At 40.9% G+C, this 16,190-nt stretch overlaps 1 protein-coding gene across 2 annotated transcripts in view; it reads left to right on the top strand.

Moving 5' to 3' along the window:
• Window positions 1-8,569: 8,569 nt before the first annotated feature.
• The window catches only part of STAB2 (stabilin 2), an 82,326-nt gene continuing 74,705 nt past the window's right edge, over window positions 8,570-16,190 (top strand). For both annotated transcript variants that reach the window (XM_057420490.1, XM_057420489.1), the window contains exons 1-3: window positions 8,570-8,847; window positions 12,732-12,865; window positions 13,738-13,853. In XM_057420490.1, coding sequence (XP_057276473.1) covers window positions 8,764-8,847; window positions 12,732-12,865; window positions 13,738-13,853 — 334 coding nt within the window. In that variant the 5' untranslated portion in view covers window positions 8,570-8,763. The remainder of the gene's footprint in view (window positions 8,848-12,731; window positions 12,866-13,737; window positions 13,854-16,190) is intronic.

The raw sequence follows: 16,190 nt of genomic DNA, 5'->3' as shown, positions 1-16,190 counted from the left end.
TAGTTGATTACATCATCAGAAGCTTTAAAAAGCCCCACAATATTTCCATTTATTTAAAATTTGAAAACAAATCAAGCCCTTAACAGCTAGAAAATTACAAATTTATGACCCCTACATAACTCAGTTTTTCCTTTCTTCATGTTAGTGTTTCATCTTACTGTCTCTAATTGCTAAACCGAATAATCCTCTTGGGGAAAGCACTTAATTCTGGACTCTTCATACTTCTAAATACTTGAGTTCTCCATTAGCATTTTCAAAACTGTAGGTTGTGGAGTTTTTACATTAGACATAACCAAAACTGATCTATGCTTGTAGATTAGGATTTTGATGAGATCTTCGTGAGTGCTTTCTGTACAGAGCTTTGTAACACATACAAACCTTTGAAGAGGTTTTCCTGCATATGTCTACTCAGCCTAATCTCATTGCCAGTAACATTGACTTGACATTTTTATGCTTATTTAGACTTTCCAGTGTGTTTAACACAAAGTATAGTCTACTTACCATGCCTTTTGTGCAATCCGAAAGAATCCTTGTATGTTTACCTCATCACAGTAAGACAACAGTAAACTTTCTAACATAGTCTTCAGCACACAAGGTACAAAGTGGATTCTTTCAGAACTTCAGTAGATGTTCCTGCATATTTGAAATCACTCAAATTTTTTATTCATAGAAGATATGTAACTCAGTGGAAGTCATGGGAAAGGGAATAGTTCCCTAGGTGCTCAGGTTTTGAGATGCAACATATGTTTGTGCAGGTGTCTGAATATATCCTCTCCCCTCTGCCTCATGTCCTGTGCACTTTCTGCAAGTAGATCACAGAAGTGTAGAATATCTCAAGTTGGAAGGGACCCATAAGGATCATAGAGTCCAACTCCCAAAGCCCCTCACAGTACTACCTAAAACTAATCATATGACTAACAGTGTCATCCTGATGCTCCTTGAACTCTGTAGAGACACTTAGGAAGGCCTATACAGTGTTCTCCGTAAATTACTCTACTAGACAAAAGCATCTTGGAATTCAGGGTCATTAATGCAATTTGCAGACATCTTATGGGGGAAATATTTAGCAATGCACTATGGGCCCAGAACTCTGCCTAAGGAATTTTCAGAGTTTAGGCTCAGCTTCCCCCAATCCCTGTTTCCTTTGGAGAGAGAGAAAGCCCCTGGTTCTTTCATTTCCCCATTTTCACGCTTCCAGTTTTCCATACTCATTCTATAACAACATTAGAAATATGTATTGAAGTAATCAGTTCAAATTCAGTGGAGTTCTTATGTCTCCTTCATAGGTTAGTACCTGTTTTCCCTGCTTCCACAGAGTTCAGATTTCTCAAGAAAGAAAGAAAAAAAATTGAGAAGTAGATGATGGAGGCAGAAAATAAAACTTCCCATGAAGCACACGTATCCCCCAACTGTCTGAACACAGTAAGACTCATGATGAATGCTTCCAAACTTTTTCATCATATTAAAACCACGCACCATTTTAATATTGCCACAATTGAACATATATATATATTTCATATGCTTCCATATATTTGTTTTTATAGTTTCTATATTTATAGTATGTATTTGTTTTCTGTTTTTTTATTTTTCTATATTTTAAATATTTAAGCTATTTATTCTATTTTATTAATTTTTATGTGTTTATTTTATATGCATATACATTTGTTTCCTATCTATGTGTATTTCTAAACCATTTAGTTTTAATATATCTATTCATACCCACATGCTGTCCGACTATTTTTAGAAAATCAGTACACCTCAATCATGTAAACATGTTACCACTTTCACGCCCTGGCGTGTCCCCTCTGGGTTGCAGTGGGGGTCCCCACACAAGGACCCAGCTCTAGCAGGGAGTCGTGGGGACAGAGGAGCCCCTTCCAAGTGTGTTCCCTGAGGGTTGCAAGTGGGGGGGGGGGGGTTGAAGCCGTGGCTTGGGCTCTGCTGCCCTCCGGTGGTCCCGTGGGGAGGGTCCTAGGCTCCATGCCGGGACCCTTGACTGCTGCCCCCGGTTCCAGGCCCCCTGCAAAACATCCCCGGGCTAAGGCAAGCCTGACCCTGGAGACCACAGGTAGGAAGCCCACACGTGTCTCCCCCCTTCCCAGCAGGCTGCAGCAGAAAAGGCACTGAACTGAAGAGGGATGGAGGATGCTGGCATAGAAAGTGCATTTTATTCTTCAACATTGACTTACACTGAAGACATCTCCTTGCCAGGTGTCACTTTTCGAGGCACTGATACACAACCATAATGAAAGACAGACAAGCTATAGAAAAGGGAGAAAGGAGAGATGTAGCCAAGGCAGAAGGGAAGAGCGGCTCATTCACATCTGTAAGATACAGAGCCAGAAATGCAGCCTGAGCTTCTTTATCCCAAGTTCAGCTCTGTTTCTTAGGGCAATGGTTTGCAACCTTCGCTGGCCTGCAGCCAGCCACCACATGCCAGGCATCTCCACCCTTGCCTCTTCCCAGCAATATCAGATGTCCCTGTGGGCAACCTGTTGCCCTTAGGTCATTGGTTTAGGGATTACCACACTGCATACCCACATTGCGTTACCCACCTAGCACAGCATGTAACAGATCGCTGTAGCCTGATGTAAACCACAGCAAGTTTATATATCCTAAGGAGGAAGACAAGATAATATTGTGTGATTTGATTTGTGGAAATTATGCCAGCTTGTCTTCTTAATGATTTTCTTTCTCAAACAAATTTTGAGATGGCTTTTCTCAGACAAGATAATTGTCTGAAATAAATTCACTATAGCCATAAACATGCACATTTGGATAATGTTATAAAGGCTGCATTTAAAAGGAAGGGGGGAAAAAAAACTGAGCAAAGGTTGATTGCTCCACATCATTATCAGCAATTCCGTTCTATTACCAGTAAATTATTAACTATATTAAGCTAACTTTGTTCAAGTCTGACTAGTCAAAACAAAAGCATTACTATGAAAGCATACAAGTTCTGCGTAGGCCAAAATTACAGCAAACTCTCTGCATTGTCTAACGCACGGAAGGAAGTCAGCAGGTAATAACACCATAGTAATAACACAGCCTCTGCTGCTTCCCCAGCTCCACAAGTCCCTTACCTTATGGTGCCTGGGGTTTCCAAACATCCCCAGTTGTACTACAGCCAACCACTAAGATGTGAAACGTGTGTACTGCTCTGTCCTGCTTATCTTCCATGGGGCTGGAAAAATCAATGCAACATTTACAGCACCAGAAATTCATGCTCTACATCCCTCTGTCTATCCTCAATCTGGGAGCCTCAGGGTTTTCCTGGTATTTTGGTCTTGCACACTGCAACCTTAACAGAACTGCTGAAGTACAAAACACACATACAAACAACCCCAGTCTCCTTCCTGTCTGGATGTTTATGAACTGCAAAATAGGTTTGCTTGGGAACTGTCATCTATTTGAGACGCTTTCTCATCTTGTTTAAGCCCATTATTTGTTCCTAGTTTCCGATATTCTTTGATCGCATCTTAAAGCTGAAGCTTCTTCCATGCTGACATGACACAAACGGGTGGATGTTAATTCAAGCTACAAGTTTATTTTGGTGTAATTATCAAGCAGCTCATAACTGTGATTCATTTTATTCCAAATCTGTCCAAGGAATATGTGTTCTATTTATACTCCATTAAATATGAGATTTAATAATTCTGAATAATTATATCACCAGGAAGAGCCACAGTCTTCAAAAAAGTCAAGCTTCTGCCTTTATCATGCCCATTAGCTGGCAGCAACATGGGATCAGAGTCCATGCATGGTCTATCAAGAACTAAAATGCAGGAGATGCAGAGCAGAGAGAGAGACACGCAAAAATGGCTTTAATGTCACCCACATTTCCAGATCTGGGTGACTAAGTCCTTCCGTTCATCCCCATGGCATTGCCATACAGAAGCTCTGTAGCTTCATCTCCCCTGTACGTCTTGGCCTGAATGTCTCCCAGATGAAAATGGGGAATGCTTCCCACAAATCAAGGACTTCACTGTAAGTGCTGTACCCTGCTGGAACTACAGGGCATGGGGCCTTACTATGGCTTGAGCATGACTCTCATTTTTTAAGCAACATGTTGTTGTAGCATGAAAGGTAGCAGATGTACCTGTGAGCAGGCCCTCACTCTGTGGCTGATCCCTTTAGAGCACAGTGCTGATTATAAGCTCAGCATTACAGCTCCCCCACCTAGCACCCCCTTAAAAGTTGTAGTAAATAACGTTGTCCAAGCAAGCGCCGTGCTAACTCTCCTCACGTCTGCCTAGCAAAGCCCTCTCTGACACAGCCTCAGCCAGAATGCCTTTTGTTTACAATTTCACCAGCTGAAAGACTCTTTTGAGAACAAAAAAGAAAAAGGAAAAAAAAAGAAAGAGAAGAAAGAAAGAAAGCTGAAGAGGCCACTATGAGGATCTAATCTATGGCTAAGACCACCCCTTGACTGGCAGTCTGCATTGCCATCAGCTGTATGCATCATGAACGCATTGGGGTTTAGATCAGCTGTCTGTGCCTTCTCCCTCATTAACATTGATAAAAGCGATGGCCTCTGCCGGGTGCGCGGCATTCCTCAGCATACCAGCTGCAGCTCTATCTTAATGCATCCTATGGGCTTGGAGAATTAATTAGTTCTGATAGTCACCATCTTTCAAAATGATGGCTGTCATAACCCCGCAGATAAAATTACACACCCCTAGAATGTTCCACATTGCCCATTCAGACTCTCCATAGGCCACCGTTGGCTTCTTCAGATGTATGGCACTGGAAAGATTTAACTTGCCAAACTTCTTTTTTTTTTTATAATCTCTTTGTTATGTTCCAATTAAGACTGTGTTAATCAAAGGCAGTATTTCCCAAATATTCCCCCCCTACCCCAAGCCTCCTCCTAGGCAACTTGATGGTTGTGCCCCCCCCTCCTTCCACCAACAATTAGCATTCAGACATTTCTCTTGGCAGAGCCAAAGCCTCCCTCCCCCTAGGAAGCTTTCTTCTTCTGAACACATTTTATCTTTTCCTACCCCTATGCAAGGTGCTTTAGCCAGTTTCCAAACAAAGAGCAAAGTGACTTTCCTCAGACATGTGGAGCCTCAAACTGTATCCAAACACCCCCAGGACAGTTTTCCTGCTGTGGCTGGCTCTAAAACAGAAGCTACATACAGTAAAAAAAAACAGTAATTCATTCATTTTCTGCTGCTAACCTTCAAATTACTAAGAATATTGAATGTAGCTCAAGACAGCCCCTCAGAGCTGGCACTCTCTAACGCTTCACTAGTGAAGCTTCTGCCCTTAGAAAGGAGATGAGCAACAAGCAGATTGGGACATACTGGAAAAGCAGATCCAACTTTTATTATGCAGAGCTCATGAATGTTCAGGCTGCAATGAGTGCTGTGCTTCAAAACCATCATTTTTTTTTTTTTATTCTTCTTCTAAAATGGTACTTTTATCATATGATTGTGAAATGGGTCAGCTTTGTATGAGTCTCTGACAGCCCACTGTAGGCTGTTCAGCTACCTCAGGTTGAGAGTTTCACATTCAGAAATTTTAGGAGAACAATGTACAGCATGAATCATATAGTAAATAATCAACTGAAAATTTAAAAAATGCAAAAAATTGTGTGGCCATCAGAATGATGTAGAAGAAAGTGAGTGCAGCAGCCATCATGTTTGCATCTCCATTGGTTTTTGTTTACTTTCAAACTGATCTCCTGTGCCAGATGCTAGCCTCTAAGAAAAACCAACTAAAACAAAAACACTGAAATAAGTTGCAGCACTAAAAATTGATTTCAAGAACACCTACATAAATGAACCATATTTTCTCTGGTTGGTTGACATTTCCAGCACAGAAACAGAAGGAGCAACTTAGAGAGAGGCAGTTAAGTGGATGAAGAAAGTAAAAAGGCAACCAGCTCACATCTACTTAAAGTAGGAGCATCCAGTCCAGCAAGGCAGTAGCAGAATGGAGGAAGGCCAGGACACACGAGTGTATGCCGAAACATGCGGTATTTGCAGCATTACAGCACACACAGTGACTCTTACTAATCATTTTCATCAGCCTGCTTGTTTTCAGAGGTACAAGGGTAACTAGCAGCTGAGACAGGGAGCATCCAAGTGGCCAGGATACCCCCAGAGAGGCTTGCCTGAGCTCCATGTCAAATAGATCCCAGCTTTTACATGTATCCATGCCCAGTCCTCCCCCATTCCTGGTTCTCACTTCTATCACCTGTATAATCGTTATTTACAAAAAAACAGAGGGGACCAACTCCACAGACACATTTGTGTTTTAATATTTTTGTCTAAGGCTCCCAAAATTTTCACCACCTTATAGCAACCAGAGATTCAAGACCTCTCCACCACTCCACCTGGACACAGAAAGAGGCACAACACAAAGGTAGAATAAAATATCATGCTATTGCCAGGAAAAGAGTAGGAAATGCAAGAGCATGAAGGTCTCCAATGAGCTGTAAATGCAGCAAGATAACAAAGTGTGCCAAGTGATAGATTAGCCTGTATTTCTGCCCAAAGTGGGGCCGAAGCTGGCCAGTTAGAGTTATAGTTAGAGCCTGGCACAGTTTTTATTTAACGAAGCATCACAGACTGGTTTGGGTTGGAAGGGACCCATCCAGTTCCAACCCCCGCTTTGGGCAGGGACACCTTTCACTAGATCAGGGTTGCTCAAAGCCCCGTCCAACCTGGCCTTGAACACTGCCAGGGATGGGGCAGCCACAGCTTCTCTGGGCAAGCTGTGCCAGTGCCTCACCACCCTCAGTGTGAAAAATTTCTTCCTAATGTCTAATCTTTACAATTCTTTATTTTTATTCCCTAGTAAATTCTCTACTATTCTTTTTTAACCCACATGAACAAGTTAAAAACCCTTCACCAAAAAAAGGAAAGGGTGGCCCGTCCCTTCAGAGCAGGGAAAGCGTTCATCATGGCAGTTAGCGGGGAGGCAGCACTCTGACATGAAGGGAGAGGAAGGAAAGGGAAAAAGGGTTTACTTCACACAAATGCCTATACGGGAGGTAACAGCAGATAACAAGAGAGCTGATGTGTGTTGCTTTTTATCTCAATCTACAGGACAGGAAAGGGACGTGCTTGATTTACAGCTCTTTTCATCACTGCACTGTCTGAAGTGGCAACAGGCAAGAAACCCAGCTGACCTCAAGCTGCTGCAGAAGCTGTCAGCTCCTGCCATCATACGTGCAGGGACCAGGCAACCATGTTTAGCTCAGGTAGCACAGACCTTGCCTAGAAAGCCACCCTGCCCATGTTCCAACAAGGCACAGCTGCAGAAGAGGGAGAGTAAGTTTTACTCCCAGACATCCCAAGGAGAACAGGATGTGGTCACGAGCTATCACCACATGGGAGAGATCCTCCAGGATTCTGTTCTTTTGGAGAAAAACCTGAGCCATTCCTTCCGCCAGACCAGACTGTACATTGTATGCAAACCCAAAGTAACGTGAAAGGCCTCGACCTCAGGAAAGAGAAACAGCACTTCTCAGGGCCATACATACCGTCAGCATGTACATCTCAACCTCTGGCTGCTATCTTGTCTGCATAAACAAGAAATGATTTACTTTCCTTATTGTATAGCAGAAAGGAACAGGATCTAATGAGCGTGCAGGAAACATCTTGCCCTGCCATCTCCTACCAGCAAATCGGCAGTATTCACTTAGAGCATATAATAAGACTAGATGAATTTGCGTATTATGTATCTATCACCACTGAGTTCTTTAAGAAAACAATACCGAGTGCAAGATTATAGAGTACAACTGCATCAAGCCTAACGCGTGGTGAATGCACCATCTAGCCATGACCGCAAGTAGGAATCTGGGAGAAAGCACAATGTTTACACCCACTGTGGGCTCTTCAAAATCTTAACCTGGTTTCAAAGCACAACTTTGTACTAAGGCATCCTTATGGAGTGCCTTCAAATGACTGAAAAGTTATAATGTCAGGGGCATAAAGCAAAGGCATCCAAATTATTAGGTATTTGAGATATGAGAAAAGCAAATAGCAGCACTAGGAAAGAGCTGAAGAGCTCTAAGAGAAACCGTCTTGCTTTGGGCAAATCAAAATGACTGTCTGCTCATTCCTCCCAGCCATATGCAAGTAACATAACTGAGCTAATTTTCCTCTGTTTGGCTCCAGGAAATCAGTCAAAGTGATTTAAGAAAAATAGCAAAAAGGAAAAAAAAAAAAATCCCCCTTTTTTTTTATCCAGCTAACCAAAGCTGGGAGATGTTCTTTTGCCCTCCTGAGATAAAGTAGGCATTATTCCTCACAGAACCACATTCAGGGGTTATCAGCCCTATGTTATTAGGGATGATAAGCCAACATTCAGAGATCTTTTGCTCTGCCTTAGATTAGCTGAACAACTGTAATGATAGCAAACAGTCCCCTATCCATGCCCACCCAAAAGAAGAAAACATCTTCTGTCATAACAGTTCAGTGTCCTCAGTTTTGTACTGTCAACAGCTTCAGAGAGAGGGATAAAGGAACAGAGTCCTGTCAGGATATCCTGTCATTCAATTAGGAAGGGTTTATTCAGCTCTTCAGTGAAAACTTGCAGCAAATACCGAGTTTTGGAATTTTCCCTGCCTACAGGCGAGCTCTGCATGCTGTATCCTTCACTCATTTTTCCTTCAGGAAGACAAGAGTCCCTTGAAATAATTTGCTTAAGAATGCAGAAGAAATAGCACCTCTAACAAACAATCACTTGACATCAGAGTTTTACTGTGCATGTCTGGGAGGCTCTGAAGAAAAAATCCAATTCTTCGCAATGGAAAGAAATCCAGTTATTTTATTCTTTTTGGCTCTTTTGGCTGCAGTGAAACTGTGTTTGACATCACAAGTCCCAGATGAGGTAAGAAGCAGCTTCTTATTTAAGTAATGTATTACTATATGCCTGTATGAAGGTGGGGGTTGTTTCACTTTTATAGAGAGAACAGTTATCAGATACTGTACCTTACAGAAGAAAAACCCACTTCAACAGTCACTGATGCATATGTCACTGAATTATAAACTAAGACCTCTGTAACTCAGTCCTCTGACATAACAGAAATGCATCTCCATTCCACATGAGAATTTGGCTTAAAGGATATGTCATGAGGACGCTGAAAAGGTCTCTAAAAAATGGCAAATGTGGCAAAAGACTGTAGCTGATACATTCATTAAAAGCAATAGAACTATCAGAATTTCAGATAAATCAGAAGAACTTTTTCCATAGTGAAAATTATCAACTCTACTAAGCATGAGGAAGAACTATTTCAGATAGGTAGGGAAAAAATCTAGGGAATTGAGCTATTGGAAGTAATTGTACAAAGTTATGAATTTAAGTAAAAGATTTGTAAACTTTTCAGGAAGTGGTACATTTGTCATGTACGAATCTTGTGGCTCTGTGGAATTTCACAAAATCTGTTTTCACCATCCTTTCACAGAGGCAGAAAGTATTTCTTTACAAATCTGAACCAGGAGTTCAATAAGGAGACATTCACTCATCTAAACTGTCTCACAACATGAGGCTTTAAATTACTGTGATCTAGAGAAAAAACACTTGCAGAAAAGGAAATAAAAGCACAGGGAGAAATTAGGAGGGGAAAGGAAGCCACTCAGATTAATTTTTTGCTGCCATTTGTTTGATTGGGTATTTTAAATGGAAAAATACTTTGAAAAGTACAAACAAGTATTGGGATATGTGTTAAACCTATTTCTGTCTCTAAAAACAGAGCCACTAACAAATTGCCTTTTTTCAGCTTCCCTAAGCAAAAAGGGAAGAGGAAATGAAAGAAAGTGGAAATAATCCCACCGTTCCAAAACAAACAGCATTTTATAGCTAGTGGTAGGGAAAGGGTATAACTGATTTTTATTTGGAATTTACCTTTTCAAAAATATCTTTAAATTTTCTTGTTCCAAAATGAAGTTTTGTAGGGTGCCTTTCCAGTGACAGCTTCTGCAATTAGATAATTTCAGGCCGTCCTACTGCCAGTTTATTCACTTCTGAATCTGAATATCCTACAAGCTCAGCCAGTTATCCAGCCTCAGACTCATAACAGCTTCTACAAGCACCTTCGAGGAGCAGGGCTTCAGTATCACACTTGGTTAAAGATTCAGAAAAATCAGCTGACACTGTTGAGTTTATGATTATTCAATATTAACAGTACCAATATGACTCAGTGGAAATGCTCATGTGAGTTAAGATGCCTAGACTTCACATTTAATTCTGTATTGGTTCTTGCTCTGGTGCTATTACTAACGATGGGCTGTTAAGGTGGTTGCACTAGTGTTGAGCACCAGTGTTCTGAAAGGCTTGGAGTGCTCAAGCCACCTTATGTTGGTGCCTTGTGAGGTGGTTTTGGATGGGAAGCAAGGTGCAGGGATGCTCTGGTTTGTCTGTGGGAGCTACCATAGACCTGAGGCCCAAAAAGCCAAGTCAGTCCAGTGCCCCACCAGCACTGGGCTCTGTTGAATGTGCAGGGGGGCTGCTCAGTCCTGCCAGCATGGAACTGCTCGCTGCTGCTTTGCCACATTCTGCTCAAGCTGTATCCACATTATCCTCACATCTGGAAAGAGGCCTTACTTTTATTTCAAAGACACGTGAAATGCATCTATGCAACAGAAAAACGTTTCACTACTCAACTATTTGAATGTTACCCAAATCAGATTTCAACAGTACATTTCTAAAGACTAAAATTTGACTACTAAATTGATGTTGAAATATACTTATAGCTGGGTGAGCTCAGAGCTCATGAAATTTGATCTCATTATCAGTGTCTGTGATACATCCTCACAATCTTCACTACTGAAATGTGCTGCTATGGCAAACAAACACCGAAGGAAACATAACAAACAAGAGGAGAAACTGCTGGGGTGAGGGCTTCATCTGGGACTACCAGGCTGCCCAAATCCTGCCCAACGTGCCAGTCTACCCACCCAGGCTAACCATTAGTTTCTGCAAAGAGGCTGCAGCACCCCACATGTGCCCAAAAGGTCTAATAATGCCTGGACAGCACAGGGCTGCAATTGTGCATGTTTTTGGGGAATCCCTGGACAGATTCCCAAACTGGGAATATCCATTGAGCAACACATAACAGCACTGCAATTGCTCCATCCTTGAAAGTGGTGACTTGGAACACACCCTGCATAGCAAAAGACCTGAAGATCCTACCATGGTGCTACTGCACAAAGTGTTAATGGTCGACTTGGCAAGGGAAGGGACAGAGAAGACCTTGAAGGGAGACTGTGCAGGGCCCATTCCTGCAAACAGGAATGGCCCAGAAATGTTGGGTCTGACACTCCACATCCATGTGGGCTATTGGCTCCAAGGGGGAGCTGAGAGATGACTATAAGTATTCATAAGAAAGGAGTAGTAAACTCTGTAACAGAACAGATTCCTATCTATCATGGAATCTACAAAGAGCAATGGCTGGAGACTGAAGCAAAACCATCAGAGACAAATTACAATCGAAGCAACATACCACAGCTTGTTTCTCCACAACTGACCATTTCCAAATCAAATGGGAGTTTTTCTAAAAAGTCTTATCTCTCAAACTAAATTTTGTGCAAGAAGCTCCATTATCCTGAGTTATGCTCCTCTAGTATAATTGTCCTTCTGGCTTTATAATCTGGAAAAATACTTAGAACATCCATAGACAACTATTAACTATTATTGCGGGGCTTGGACCAAATGATCTCCAGAGGTCCCTTCCAATTCTAATGATTCTGTGATTCTGTGCTTAACATATATGAACATTTGTAAATGGATGATGCTGCTAGAATTGGCCCTACATACATACACACGTACACGAGCGCACACACACAGTGGGCAGGTAGAGTATTTAGAGATAAACATTAAACATTTCCTCACATTGGCCTGGTAATGATTCAGACGTAATTGACTACTCAACTGCCTAACTGAAATTCCATTCAAAAAGTTAATTTTAATTTTACTGTGTCAGATAGGAAGTCTCTCATGGTCAATATTGCTTGAGTGAGTTAAGACTAGCTAAGCAGGTCCATACTTAGAGAACACTGGACAAATTATCATCTTGGAATAGAAAAAGGAGCACTCCACACTACTTCCTCTCCAAGAATGATGATTTAATTTATTACTTGTTGTTGGTTTTTAAAGGTCATAGTTTGCATTAGATCATTTTTCACCACTTGTGAATTATAAGTTTAATTCCACAAATACTTGCCAGGATGAAAGAGGATGAAGCCAACATTAGATGAAGTTCAGCAAAGACTGTGATTTAAAACAGGTCAACTGTTTCAGTAGTAGGAAAGAAACACTATTTTTTGTATATAGACATTTTCAAACCTATTACTTGTACAACCACAAAATAAAATGCCATTGCTGTGACAACACCCTAAGCCTTTTCTCTTTTTTGTGACCTTCTCAAGCCATTTCTCAGGTTTGCATTTGTGAAAATAGAATCTCCACAGCAAGGGGCAAGAGCTTCAGAGCTAACACTCTGCAGACTGATGCTGTCTCAGTAACCTGGCTTTTAAGTCTGCTGAACTTAGCATTTCCTGACAAAGCATTCTCAAGAGAAATACAACACTTAGAAGTGTTTATCCTTCAGTGGTTGGATATATTTTGTGCAGAGAAAATGACTGCAAAGCCCTGATATGTGGTTTAGTGGGAAAAAAGCTGAATTAAATTTGTCATTTTTCAGCAATGCCACTGGGGACAGAGTTGAACCAACAAAGAGAACTTCTTCCTTTTTAATTAATCTTTTCCTATTACAGATGAAGAAGCGATGTGATCAAAAGCTGCTCATGCGAATGAAAACTGAATGTGTGCCTTGCTCTTTAAACCTCAAAACCCAGTGCCCTGCTGGTTACACCAAAATTACCAACGGAACTGGAATACCAGACTGCAGGTATCTCTTTTGTCAGAGTTTTGCTTCAAGAATATTGTTCTCCATCAATTAAAAAATGTTAATTCATATAAAAAATGTTCTATTCTATGTGATTTTCTTAATGAACATTTACCATTGGCCTCACCAACTCCAGAACTAAAGCTTTACTCAGACTAATTCAAGCCTAAAATTAATCAGTAAATGGTATAAGAGGAAAATAAACATTGCTATCAATGGCCTATCAGATATTCTTTTGAGTGATATCATAAAATCATTTATTTATTTATTCTGCATACTTGATATGAATTATATATCAAAATCATGACAGATACATATTATCATATAAATTATACTGATATATAATTCATATCATATTATCATATATTATCATATAAATAACAGATTTTTCAAACTGCCAGACTGGGGAGGTGTGGGGGGTGAAGGGCAAGAAGGAATATCTCAAAAAAATTGAAATCTTGCCTTTCATAATGAAAATTTAAAAAAAAAAATTAAAAAAAAATATTTTAGGGGAAATGTAACTATTTTGAGTTCACTTAATAGTTAAAGAACCTTGATATTAATTGTTTTTTAAAAACTCTTTCAGATCAATATTTAGAGAAAACTGCTGCAGTTAGGTTGCAAAAATGGGGGGGGGGGGGGGGTTTAAATAAAAAAGAAATAAAATGAAAAATAAATATACTATGGCAAAAGAAACAGCTCCAAAGATCTTTTTAGACCTTGATGTGTGATGTATGTTTTCATGAGGAAAAAAAAAGGCAGGCCAATATAACTACATTTAAAGCAATCCTGCCTGACACTGAGATTAAGAATTTCACTTTTCCCCACAGCAGGCTTTTAAGTACTTTAAAGCAACTCCAAATTCTTTTCCTCAGGTATTATTTAGACATTAAAACACACACACTTTCTTTTCCGGGATGCCGGCATCACTGTGTGAAGGAATTTGAACATCCTGAGTGCTGCCAGGGACGCTGGGGCCCAGACTGCATGGGTAAGCTCTTTTTGTGATTTAGGGTATTGGGTTTGCATTTTCTTATAATATTTGAGTAGAAGCAAACCAGTGATTTTTCTTCTTTTCAGCAACTATTGCCATGAGAAGTTTGCTCCTCAGAGCGTATTATAGGAGTAGAAGTAAACAGCAGTTTTCAGACAAAACTTGGAGGATTTGGGGGAAAACACATATTCAAAACTTCATTTAAAAAGAAAAATACACCAAAAATTTAAAAAAAAAATATTAGGGAACCCTCTTGGTTGTGAGATTTTCAAAACAAATCATTTCAGTCAATGCCTGTAAAAATACTTTTCATTTGGGAGGATCCCCACAATGGATTTTAAAATCTAAATGTTTCAAATTTCAAGTTTAAATGTTTTATCTTAAGTCAAAAATACCCTTATCTGTATCTGAAATATTTCCGTATCTCTTTAATTCTTTACTTTTTTTAGGCAGTGAGGGTCTTTCAGCAGAACCTGAAAAAATTTTCCCTACCAACATTTTTGCCACTAGCAAATGCTAAAGGCATTACTGAAGCAGGAGTTATCAGGAGTGCCTCTCCTTTTGCTGCCCCTTCCTCAGGAAAAGCCTGTCAGCAACTCCACGTGTGCATCAAACCTCAGGCTACTGAAGTGGGCATCAAGACCCACAGAGGAAGTTTCCCTGCCCAGAAGAAGCATTTCCTTGTTTAGTTAATGGGGTTAAGGTCTGCTTCAATAACTACGAAGTCCCTTTGTCCACAAAACAAATAGAAACATATAGCTTTAGCCCAAGCTGTTATTTAAATACCACTCATTTATATACTAAAGCAAAATAATCAAACCCCAACAGCTACTTCTATAGGAAAGACAGGCAAATAGCTGAGTACGGGGTGTGTGGTCTTGTCTTCATCTGAAGATAACCATTTGAGTAGTGATTTATCATCTTCTCACCAAATGCAGCCTCAGTTCCCAGTAGGAGGAAGGCAATGCCATATGTGACCATCATTCCATACTTCAGGGTGCTCTGGGAGGCCATATGAGGGGCAGAGCTCACTTCCCCTGAGCTAGAGTCTTGCCTGCACCACTGCAGGCAGGAGGCTGCAGAGGCAAGGAACCTCTCTTCCTTTGGCCAAACTTCCTGGCCCCAAAAAGCAAAGAATCAAGGTCTCAGCATTGTTTCTGCTGTCATTTGGAGGAAGAAAATAGCTCTTTGCATTATCGCAATCTCTTTAAGAGTATATGGCACGCCTTGCAATGTTTGGAGGAAAGCGGTCCTTCCTGAGGCCAGAGAAAAATCCCTGACTAGGGCCTTACTTCATATTTAGCATCTGATGGCAATGACAACATTAGGCCTTAAATAGCACTCTGACTTCCTCAATGATAGCACACACTGAAATATACAGTGTGAATGATAGATGCTTTGTCCCCTTCCCTCACCACGAAGTGCCCCAAGCCAACCAGCCACACACTCAACCCTCTGTAAAGAGGCATCAAGGGAAAAGGGGAAAGTACAGGGGAAGAAAGGTCCAGAGGAAAAGAGCACAGCCTTTTAACACTGCCAGTATCATCCAACCACAGGTACCACAGCTGGTGGAGCTCAGATGTCCCATATGTTTAACTGACGGGCTTCACCAGGAACTACTCCCTGTGTCAGCTCAGGTCCCCACTCTGGACAAATATTTGCATGGCTCCAAAGACAAGCCTGGGTACCAACTGAAAGGTGCATGGTATGAGCAACTGAATAAAAAACACTGTGAGAATAACAAAATAAAAATTTTTAAAAATTAAAAAGTTAAGGCCAGAAGAAAAGATAACAAACCTAGTTCTGTGAAATTATAAGGTCAAAAATACAACTTTACAAGTTCTACCCACTGTTCCAGCCTCCAGGGAAGCAGGTGAAGTAATCCAAGAGGCTGCATTTGATAACATTTGGGAAGTGCTAAATTAAACTCCATGAAGCAAAAAAGCTGAAAGACTTAAGCTTTTTTTGCCTAGCTATAAAGATTTTGCCTTCATACTCTGACAGCTCTAAGCAGAAGCATCTCTTTCCTACTACTTTCTGAAGAACATCTCCAATAAAAGCAAAGGACTCGGTTGTCCCTGGCACCAGGGTAGCAGCAAGAGACTGTGCCAGGACCACTCCAGTGTCCTGGTGCTGCCTCCTGCAGCCCTGCTAGCTGGAGGAAGAGTTTTATTGGCCTGGCCAAACTCATAGAACAGTATAGTAATTTGCTAAACTTCTGATAAAGCTGTCCCTTGGTGCTGGTATCAAAACAAGTGACAAGAGACAGTGAAAACAAGAGGAAGCTCAATGAATGCCAATGGCAAAAAAAGAAAAAGCCCTACTTGTCAGCAG

Source organism: Pezoporus wallicus, unplaced genomic scaffold, assembly GCF_028554395.1.
Source record: "Pezoporus wallicus isolate ANWC-B61680 ecotype Strahan unplaced genomic scaffold, APGP_CSIRO_Pwel_v1 contig_2871, whole genome shotgun sequence".
In the NCBI taxonomy this organism is placed as follows: Eukaryota; Metazoa; Chordata; class Aves; order Psittaciformes; family Psittacidae; genus Pezoporus; species Pezoporus wallicus.
This window is presented reverse-complemented; position numbering and strand designations above follow the sequence as displayed.